Below are 11,000 nucleotides of genomic sequence, written 5' to 3' on the forward strand. Positions count from 1 at the left end.
AGTATCCCTAGAAAGAAGAATAATGGTAAAGAATGTTAGATCTGGCAAAGAATGGATGTTATTAGCATTTTTATGGGTAACCACAAAAAATCAGAAAGATTTTAAGAGCTAAACCATTAGAGAAAAAAAAGAATGTACTTTTTCTTTTAAAGTTTAGTCAATCTAAAAGAATTGATTGGCAGGAAAGGAGTGGGAAAATAGAATCACAGAAAAAGCAGTACAAGGAAAAAAATATAACCCATGATGGTAGAAATCAACTCTTAACAGAACAATAATCACAATAAATGTAAATGGACTTAATGCAATTATGTAGTTACTCAAATTGGATGACAAAACAAAATCTAATTATGTTTAGCAGAGACCCACTTAAAACATAAGAACACAGGGAGTTTGACAGTTAAGGCAGAGGATCTCAGTGTGTGAGTTCGTGGTTGTTTCAACTGTGTCCCACTCTTTGTGACCCCGTGAACTGTAGCCCGCCAGGTTTCTCTGTCCACAGGATTCACCAGGCAAGAATACTGGAGTGGGTTGACATTCCCTCCTCCAGGAGATCTTCCCAACCCAGGGATCGAGCCCACATCTTCTATATCTCCTGCACTGCAGGTGCATTCTTTATCACTGAGCCACCAGGGAAACCCAATCTCCACAGTGAGTACTAATCAAAAGAAAGTTGATACAGTTAAAAATGATTAAGAGGGTAAATTTTATGTTACATGTAATCTAGCACAGTTTAAAACAGCAATATAATTTTTTAAAAGTTAGGATAGTTTTATTAACATGAGACAAAATGGATACTGTGGCAAAAATATTATTTGGGATTAAAAGGGCCATTAAACAAAGAATTCAATTCACTGAGAAGATGAAACAACACTACACTTGTTTCATAAAACAGCCTCAAAACATAAAGCTAAAGTTGACAGAACTCTAGATGCAGGGAGAAAGCTACAGATTTTGAACACTGTCTTCTCAGTAGGAGATTTTAACATGATTCTCTCAGTAATTAGTGTATCAACAAAACCAAAGATTTGAATATAGAACCCTACCTCCAAAACTTAGCAAATAGATATTTTTCTCAAGTACAGGAACATTTACAAAAACTGCACATTTAGTAGACCACAGAGAAGATTTCAACAACCATCAAAGAACGGTTGTCATACAGACAACATGTTTCCGACTACAATGCAACTATGTTAGAAACCAATAACCAAAAGAAAGCATTTAAAACTCCATTTTCCTGAAAACGCAAAAAGCACACTTAAAAAAAAACCTCATAGGTCAAAGAAAAATCATAAGGAAATTTAGAAAATATGAAAAAACTAGGCAGTAATGAAAACATTTCACACCAAAACTTTAGAGAAGCAGTTAGAAAGATTCATAGAAGCTTAAATGCTTACATTAAAAAAGAAGCAAGTCTAATCCAGTAATTCCACTTCTGGGTATTTGTTCAAAGAAAACAAAAATACCAACTTGAGAAGTCATCTGCATGCCCATGTTCACTGCAGCATTCTTTACAATAGCCAAGATATAGAAACAACATAAATGTCCACTAATGGAAGAGTGGATAAAGAAAATCATATATATATATATATATATATATATATAATTTTATATACACATATAATTATTATTTAGCCATAAAGAAGACAGAAATTTTGCCATTTGCAACAGCATGGATGGATCTTAAGGACATTATGATAAGTGAAATAAGTCAGAGAAAGACAAATACCATATGATCTTATTTATATATGGACTCCTTTATTAAAAAAGCCAAATTCATATATTCAGAAAATAAATTGGTAGGGATTGGAGGGTCAGTGAGATGAGTGAAGGAGGTCAAAAGGTACAAACTTCCAGTTATAAAATAAGTAAGTCATGGGGATATAATCTACAGCATGGTGGCTATAGTTAATTGTACTATCCTGTGTATTTGAAAGTTAAAAAAATAGATCTTTAAAGTTCTCATCACAAGTAAAAAAAGATTTTGTAACTAAGCAGGGTGACGGATGTTAACTAGACTTAATGTAGTAATGATTTCACAATATATACATATCAAATTATTATGTTATACATCTGAAACTAATGTTTACATGTCAATTACACATCAGTTTAAAAAAAGACTGAAAATTAATGAACTAAGGATTCAACTCAAGAAGTTAGAAAAAGAACAAAAGTCCAAAGAATACAGGAAGAAGGAAGCAAATAAAAAGATAAGAATAAAATGAACAAAATGAAAAATAATGATAAAGAAGATGAATAAAGCCAAGAGCAGATTCTTTGAGAAAAGTAGTGAAAATCTTTAACAAAACTGATCTAGAAAAAAGAGAAAAACCATAATAAAAATTATAATCTTTTAAAGGGGTATCGCTACTGATTCAAAAAAAAGTGTTAAGAGACAATTGTAAACAACTTCATGTCTACAAGTGTGAAATTTTACAGACAAGGTTTCCTAAAAAAAAATGTAACTTGCCAAAACCAATACCAGAAAAAAAAACCCAGATAGAGCTATTGAAGACATGGACCCTACAGTTACAAATCTACAAATCTACCCAACTACAAAGACTGAGCCTTCCACAAACTCTGCCACAGCATGGAGAAAGTGGGAAAAACTCCAATTTATTTCATGAAACTAAAGGTGGTAACTCGAGCATAACTATGGATAACTCGTTTGAGGAAGAATCCCAAAGTTTCACAAATCTATAAAGAAAAGGGAACAAAGAATGATGACAGGATTTAGGGAACAATGTCTGGGACTATATTTTGGATCTCTAAAATAAGCACAGTAAGTACAGTCTAAACACTGGATTTGTTAAAGGATCTCCATCTTTGATTATGGTTCATGTCTACTGTAGGTATAGTTTATGCAGGTAGATACCATCAGGATCAATATCTTTCTCATGCATTCTACTACAGTACCCATGAAGTTTTTCTGTCAAGAGTCAACATTTTGTAACCTTAATATATATATATATATATATATATATATATAATATAGATAAATATAAATATATATAAATAAATATATAACTCTATGAGAGAGATGAGATGATAGTCACCAAGTCGTGTCCGACTCTTGCAACCCCATGGACTGTAGCCTGCCAGGCTCTTCTGTCCATGGGATTCTCCAGGCAAGAATACTGGAGTAGGTTGCCATTTCCTTCTCAAGGGGATCTTCCCAACCCAGGAATCAAACGTGGGTCTCTTGCATTGCAGGCAGATTCTTTACCAACTGAGCTACGAGAGAAGCCCATATAAATCCATATCCATGTGCAAAAGAATGAAGTTGTACAATACTCCAAGTAGATCATGGGCCTAAATGTCAGAGCTAGCTATAAGACTCTTAGAAGAAAACATATGATTAAATCTTCATGACCTTGGTTAGGCAAAGATTTTTAGATACAGCATTAAAAGTATAAACAACAAAAGAAAAAATAGGTAAGTCGGACTTCATCAAAATTAAAAACATTCATGCTTCGAAACATACCATCAAGTGAGTGAAAAAACAACTCATAGAATAGGAGAATATATTTGCAAATCACATTTCTGAAAAGGGTCTAGACTCTGAAGTAGATAAAGAACTATTATAAATCAATCATAAAAAGACAAGTAACCCAACTCAAAAATGGGCAAAGGACTCCAATAGACATTTCTCCAAAGAAGACACAGAAGTGACCAACAAATAAATGAAAAGATGCTCAACATCATTAGCCATTGGGGAAATCCAAACTGAAACCACAGTGAGACCACACTTCATACACCCAAGAATGGCTGTAGTCAGAAAGTCAGATAATAACAACGATGCGGAGAAATTGGAACCTCGTACGCTGCTAGTGGGAATGTAAAACGGTGCACATAGGAAAACGGTTCTATGAAAAAGAGTTACTATAGACCCATCAATTCCACTCTTACATGTAGATCCAAGACATATGAAAACATATGCTCACACAAAAAAATTTGTATGCAAATGTTCATAGCAGCATTATTCACAATAGCCAGAAAGCGAAAACAACCAAAACATCCATCAAATGATAAATGGATAAACAAATGTGGTATGTCCATACAATGGAATATTATTCAGCCATAGAAGGCAGGCAGTTTTGATACATACTACAACTTGGATGAACCTTGGAAATATTATGTGGAATAATACTACAGAAACAAAAAGTCATACCTTGTATGATTCAGTTAAAAGGAAAATCCACAGAGCCAGAAAGTAGATTGGTATCCGGGGAAATGAGCAGTAACTGCTAATGGGTACATGGTTTTTCTGAGGGAGTGATGAAAATGTTCTAAAATTGATGGTGGTGATGGCTGCACAACTCTGTGAATACACTAAAACCCACTGAATTATATACTTTAAATGGGTGCATTATATGGTATGTGAATTATATTTCAACAAAATTTTTAACAATAAACCATACAGATGATTTCTGAAAACTGCAACTTACGTCTCTCAGGAAAAACTGTGATTAAAACACATTTCAAGTGTGAAGTTTCAGTTGGAGAGGACAGCTGTCATCAGAAGTTGCAAACGTCAGTGTCATCACTGCTCTTTCACAGACTGCCCCTCACCAGCATCTCTTGGACATTAGCTACTTTATACACCAGATGAAAACTGCTAAATGCACATTTCATCATTAGGAGCCTAAGGATCCCTAGAAATTTCAAAGTCCTCCCTTTGATTTTATAGATGAGGAAACTAACCTAGAACGGTGTGAAAACTCTACTGCCAAGAGTCACACAGCAAGCCTACACTGAAGTTGGGATTGGAACCAGTCTCCCCTATCTCCCCTTTGTCTTCCTACAGATTTTCCTCAGGGTTCCACGCTCTTTAAGCTGGTCTTCTGAACACAGGCAAAACTAAACTCCACAGCCTGGATATCTGACTTTGGCCACAGGCAGGAGCTAGAAGGGGGTCAGGAGCCTGCAAATTCTAGGAGAGAAAGGGGGACATTGTGGGGAGGAGATAGGGCTGGGTTTCGAGAAGACGGCTTAAGTCCCAGTTCCCGTAAGAGCAGGGGACGCAGCAGGGGGCATAAGCTCAGAGGCATGAGCCATCCCATGGTGTCACACGTGGTCTGGGGCTTGTGGCTATTTTTTCCTGTTACTGATGCGGTTGGAGGGTGAACTCACAAGAACAGTCCCCCACTTACCGAGATGCTTCCACCTCAGACCACTATGATCTTGCCCCCCACCAAGAAGTTGCTCTGTGAGTCACTTAACCCATGGAAACCTCAGGTAAAGACAGAAGTTGGAGAAGACCCCGGGCCCCTGGTCCCACCCACATCTTTCTCCCCAGCAGGGTCACACAGCTGTCCACCCATCCATGCCATGGGTACTATTCCAGACCACGGCTAGTGCGGAGGCTGGAGACCAGTGAGGCCACTGGTTCTCCTCACAGACTAGGGAGCAGGAGACGCTGTCCTGGAACATGTGTTTGGGGTCCAGAACCTGGCCCTGGGGCTGGGCTGCAGGTGTGGGCAGGAAGTGAGCAAAGAGGTCTGAACAGAATTTATTTTCTCCCCACTGCCCCGGGAGGAAGGAATGGTCACATGCTTTAATACTCACGGAAGGCCAGGCGCTGGTCTGAGCACTTCACACCTTCATCTTCATAACCCATGGGGTCTACACTAAGAGTACCCGCATTTTGAGATGAGGAAACTGAGGCACAGAGAGGCTAAAGATGCTGACCAGGCCACACAGCTACTGGGCAACCGAGCTGGCCTAAGTGCAGGCGGCCTGGTTCCCAAGCTCCTACTTTATACTGCCTCTTACAGCTCACACATGCGATGCTGCAGGGAGAAGCAGGGAAACTGTTCCTGCTGGCCTGTCATCAACTCCAGAGTTGAATCTCAAAGCTCTCACACCCCTGTGTTCTTGCTCCACCTGCGAAACCTCACCTCTTTGCCCCAGGTTCCCTTGCCCAGGCAGCACTGCTTGGCAGATGAGCCTCTGGCCCTCACCGCTTGTTTCCTGAGGGCTGTCAGCAGCCCGGATGAGGAGGTGAGGACAGGGTGGGTGCTGGTGGGCGGGGGGGGGAGAATAAGGGACCTGTGACTAGAGCTGGTGGGGGCGGGGCAGGAAGCAGAAGTGATGTGAGCTGTGGCCTGGATGATGAGCAGTGTGGTGAGCCTGCCTGGGGGGCTGCATCACCATTTCAGGAGCTGTCCGTGGGGCGAGAGAGTGTCTGCAGAGGAGCATCTCAGCACAGGACTCCAGGTAGGGAGGAAGCAGGGGCCCAGGGAGGCTGGGAGCCCCTGGGTGGGGACAGAGGGGCACAGGAGCCTGTCTGGGGAAGAGCCTGATGGAGCAGGAAGTGCTGTGACCCACAAGACAAGAGGCCTGCGTCTAGACTGCGCTCTACCACTGACTCGCTGGGCAGCCTCATGCCCTCCTAGGGCTTCAGTTTTCTGTTATACAAAATGAAGAAGTTAGAGTATGTCGTCTTTAAGGCCCCTTCAAATGCTGACAGTCAAAACTAAAAAAGCCCAGAAACAGGCTCCCTGGAAGATAATATGATGAGGGTCAGGGTGGAAATGAGTAATAATATTTTTTGGTCATGTCATGCAGCATATGTGATTTAGCTCCACGACCAGGGATGGAACTCACACCCCCTGTAGTGGAAGCACAGAGCCTTACCTGCCGAACCCTCGGAAAGGTCCTGAGACTCAGTTTTTTAAAGTTATGAACCATGCTGGCTCCCTAAGTGAGATGATCTGAGGGTATTCCAAAGACTCCCCTTCTCCTGTTTACCTCCCTGGGGCCTGCTGTGTTCCCTGGAATTTCGCCACTCCTTTGGGGAAGGCATGGGAGGCTCCAAGCTAGAATGCAGAGCAGGTTCCTGCCCGTCATAATCCCCTGGGCCTCCGAGAAGCTGCTGTCCCTGGTAGGTGCGAGAGGGGAGCGGCCTCTGAGGAGCTCAGTTTGGACAGGGATAGACTGGAGATTCCAGTTCATAAGCAGCCCCAGTGAGGCTCCTGAGCCACCTCCAATTGAGGAAGAACCTTTTAGCTAAGCATTTAGTGACAGGCAGCTCACAGATATGAGCAGAATTCCGCAGAGCGGGGCAGGGAAGGCCAAAGAGGAGACGAGCATCAGGAGGAGAGCAAACCGAACGGCTCCTCCCCACTCTGGATCTAGGGACACAGGTGCTCAGGCAGCTTTTATCCTAGAATTCAGGCTGATGTTCTTCCACGAGCTCAGAGGGAGGCCCCCAAGGCGCAATGGGGAGGAAGATAGTGATGCGTGACCTCATTTCTTTCCCAATACTGCTAAGGGCTTAATAATGGGTGGGCAGGGTGGGGGTGGGTGAGAGAGGTGGGGTGGGTAAAGAAAGCATGCCTTGTTCTTGAATCCAAAATGATCCCTCTCCAGAATCCAGGCTTCCCTAGAGTCCCCAGATTCCTCCTCAAATCTGCTCCAACTACTCTCTGCCCCCTCCTCTGCATGCAGAACCCCTCTCCACCAACAGTAGTTGTGGTCCTGGGGACAAAACCATCCATCTGGACTCCTATTTGAAATCCTACTAAGGGTCTCCGCCTGGCTGTTATTGGTCGTCTCTGTGTGGTTTCTCTTCTGTGTGACCTTGGGCAAGTCCCTTCCCCTCCTGGGTCCAGCTGTACAATGCAGGGGGTGGACCAGATTTGTAAAGGCCATACCAGCTCTGACATACAGTGACTTAAGAGATGTATCTCCATCCCTCTCTACCACATATGTCCTGATAACCTACAGTTGGAGGAAGGGTTGACCACCCTCTATGCCCCTGCCCACAGCTTCTGGGAGACCAAATGCCCCCTGTCTCCACAGCTCCATGGCCGCCCGAGTGCTCCTCCTCGGCATCCTCCTGCTTCTGCCCACGCCCACCCCTGCCCCTTGCTACACAGCCGCGCGCTCTGAGTGCCAGCGTGCCCTCAAGTTTGTGCCGGGCTCCTGGCTGGCAGGGGAGGGTGTGGACGTGACCAGCCTCCAGCGCTCAGGCTCGTTCCCAGTGGACACGCAGCGCTTCCTGCGGCCCGATGGCACTTGCACACTCTGCCGCAATGCCCTGCAGAAGGATGCCCTCCAGCGCCTGCCCCTGGCGATCACCGACTGGCGTGCCCAGGGAGCGGGCTGCAAGCGCAAGGTGGTCAAGCATGAGGGCCGCTCCACCGAGGATGTGGCTGGGGAGGCGGCCAACGTTATCCGCAACAACTGGCAGCTGGGGCTGGACGTGTCTCCCAAGCCAGACGCTAATGTGCATGTGACTGTGGCGGGCTCCCACTCCCAGGCTGCCAACTTCGCCGCCCAGAAGGTTCACCAGGACAAGTACCGCTTCAGCCTGGACTTAGTGGAGTGTCGCTTTTACAGGTGAGCACTGGGGGTGGAGGGGACTTGAGAAAAGGCATGGGAAACTCGGGGTGATCTGGGAGTCCTGGAACCAGGTAAGGGGGGGACCGGAGGCTGCTTCCACCAGGAGGAGATGCCCAACCCCCTCTTTCTTGGGTATTGCCAGCTTCCAGTGGGCAGGAGACCCGGCTCAGTCCCTCTTTTCCCTGGGCCTGTTTCATCCACTCAAGCACTCTTCATTTCTGCCTTCTCAGGCTCTGTGCTGGGAATTATGACTACAGGTTGAACAAAAGTAGACACGCCCCAAGTCCTCAGGGACCTCGTCACCCTGAGAAATGCATGTCTCCATGGGACCTAGAGTCACCGACCCTGATTTCTCTCATGGAAGGCCATGTTTCCCACACAGTGAGACAGGGCACCTCCTGACTGCACAGCCAGAGCTGTCAGGAGCCTAGGCACATAGGACCCCGTCCAAGAGACAGACAGACAGACAAAGTCCACAGGACTAGGTTCCAAAGCCAGAAAGTTACCAACGGTAAGGTATCATTGCTTTTAAAATTAGAAAATAAAGAGAAAAAAACAAACGTTTTTGAGTAAGAGAAACAGAAATACCTATACAAACTACCTAGGTTACCAAGGGGCAATGGGCAGAGTGGGTTTCCCTGCTGGCTTGGTGATTCAGAGCTTGGGCTTTGGAGCCAGGCCATCTGGGTTCAAGTCCTAGCTCTGACACTTTGGGCAATCTCAAGGGGGTTACTGAAAGGGGCCCACCACTGGGATCACCTGCTGTTTTTCTCACCCCTCAGTTTTCACCTGGTGCACAATCCCCCAGTACACCCTGAGTTCAAGAGGGCCCTCAAGATGCTGCCCCCCCATTTCAACACCTCCACTGAGCCCAACTACTGGAGGCTGATCTCCAGCTACGGTACCCACTTCATCCGGTCCATGGAGCTGGGCGGCCGCATCTCAGCCCTCACTGCCCTGCGCACCTGTGAGCTGGCCCTGGAGGGGCTCACGGCCAATGAGGTCGAGGACTGCCTGACTGTCGAGGCTGAGGTCAGCATAAGCGACAAAGCCCGTGCCTCGCCATCATTCAAGGCATGTGAGGAGAAGAAGAAGCAGCATAAGATGGGGACCTCCTTCCACCAGGCCTACCGGGAACGCCATTCCAGCGTTGATGGTGGCCACCACTCCACCATGCATGACCTGCTCTTCGGGAACCAGGCTGGGCCCGAGCAGTTCTCAGCCTGGGTGGCCTCGCTGCAGGACAGCCCCGGCCTGGTGGACTACACGCTGGAGCCTCTGCACATGCTTGTGGAGAGCCAGGACCCACGGCGGGAGGCCCTCAGGCAAGCTGTGAGCAAGTACGTGACTGACAGGGCACGCTGGAGGGACTGCAGCCGCTCGTGCCCCCCGGGGCAGCACAAGAACCCGAAGAACCCATGCCAGTGCATGTGCCCTGGTTCAGCAGCCACCACCCAGGACTGCTGTCCCCGGAAGAGGGGCCTGGCCCACCTGGAGGTCATGAACTTCAAGGCATCAGGTCTGTGGGGAGACTGGATCACTGCCACAGACGCCTATCTGAAGGTCTTCTTTGCCGGCCAGGAGCAGAGGACCGCCACAGTATGGAACGATAACAACCCCAGGTGGATGACGCGGCTGGACTTCGGGGATGTGCTCCTGGCCACCGGGGGCCCCCTGAGGGTGCAGGTCTGGGACGCAGACTTAGGCTGGGACGATGACCTTCTCGGCACTTGTGACCGCACCCCAAAGTCTGGCTCACATGAGGTGTCGTGCTCCATGAACCACGGTCACCTGAAATTCTCCTACCGGGTCGAATGCTTGCCTCACCTGACAGGGGAGAGGTGCCTGCAGTATGCCCCCCAAGGGCTTCTGGGGGACCCTCCAGGAAACCGGAGTGGGCCAGTGTGGTGAGAGAAGCGGGTCCTGAGAGGACAAGTGTGCCAAACTGGAAAGGTCCCATGCAGGAACCCAGAGGGCCTATATCTCCATATCTTCATTAGACAGATGGAAAACTGAGACTCTCTTTTTTTTCCAATGAGGTGGCTGAATTTACAGGCCAGCCCTCAGCCCTATCCAAATTGCCTTAGCTCTTCAATATTCTCGAGCCCAGGAAAGGAGGTGGAGCTGCTTTAGGCCCTACAGCCACTGCTACACTGCCCTACAGGTCAGGAACAGGGCGGAAAGCCAGGAGGCTGGTGTCATTTACACCATTCCCTTGCAGCCCCTCTTCTAGCGTGGTGAATTCTTCATCACATTTAGACCTAACCTCTTTGGCCCCAGCTGCTTCATTTACTCTCTTTTCTTGGCTCACCAAGCTTTGCCTCTCGACCAAAATCCAGGACTATCTTGACTTGTCTCGTTGTGTACACAGTCTAACCAATAAATGTGATGTGATGGTGACCATGATGGTGGTGGTGGTAGCAGAGGAGAGGACAGAGACCGGACACAGCCCTGGAGATAAACTTCGACCTTAGCAGCCCTACCCAACAGAACAGGTGGTTGACCCCAGGGGCAGCCAAGTAATGTAAATAAACTGTTTTCCCAATTTTGCTGGAAATGGGGAGGACCCAAAATATCTCAGTCTCCTCATAACTCTCTGATTCGAGAAAGAGCAGCAGAAACAGTAATAAACACGAGTGGATGTTCAGCTCTGA

The 11,000-nt window shown here is 46.5% G+C and overlaps 1 protein-coding gene across 1 annotated transcript; it reads left to right on the top strand.

Annotated features, from left to right (window-relative positions):
* The first annotated feature begins 6,089 nt into the window (after positions 1-6,089).
* On the top strand, positions 6,090-10,746 carry PRF1 (perforin 1). The gene is made up of 3 exons (XM_081573859.1): positions 6,090-6,216; positions 7,804-8,343; positions 9,129-10,746. The coding sequence occupies exons 2-3, from the start codon at positions 7,808-7,810 to the stop codon at positions 10,255-10,257; spliced, it is 1,665 nt and encodes a 554-aa protein (XP_081429985.1). The 5' UTR covers positions 6,090-6,216; positions 7,804-7,807; the 3' UTR covers positions 10,258-10,746.
* Positions 10,747-11,000: the final 254 nt, after the last annotated feature.

This window comes from Giraffa tippelskirchi, chromosome 2 (assembly GCF_054371585.1).
Source record: "Giraffa tippelskirchi isolate mGirTip1 chromosome 2, T2T-mGirTip1v1.2.pri, whole genome shotgun sequence".
Lineage (NCBI taxonomy): Eukaryota > Metazoa > Chordata > Mammalia > Artiodactyla > Giraffidae > Giraffa > Giraffa tippelskirchi.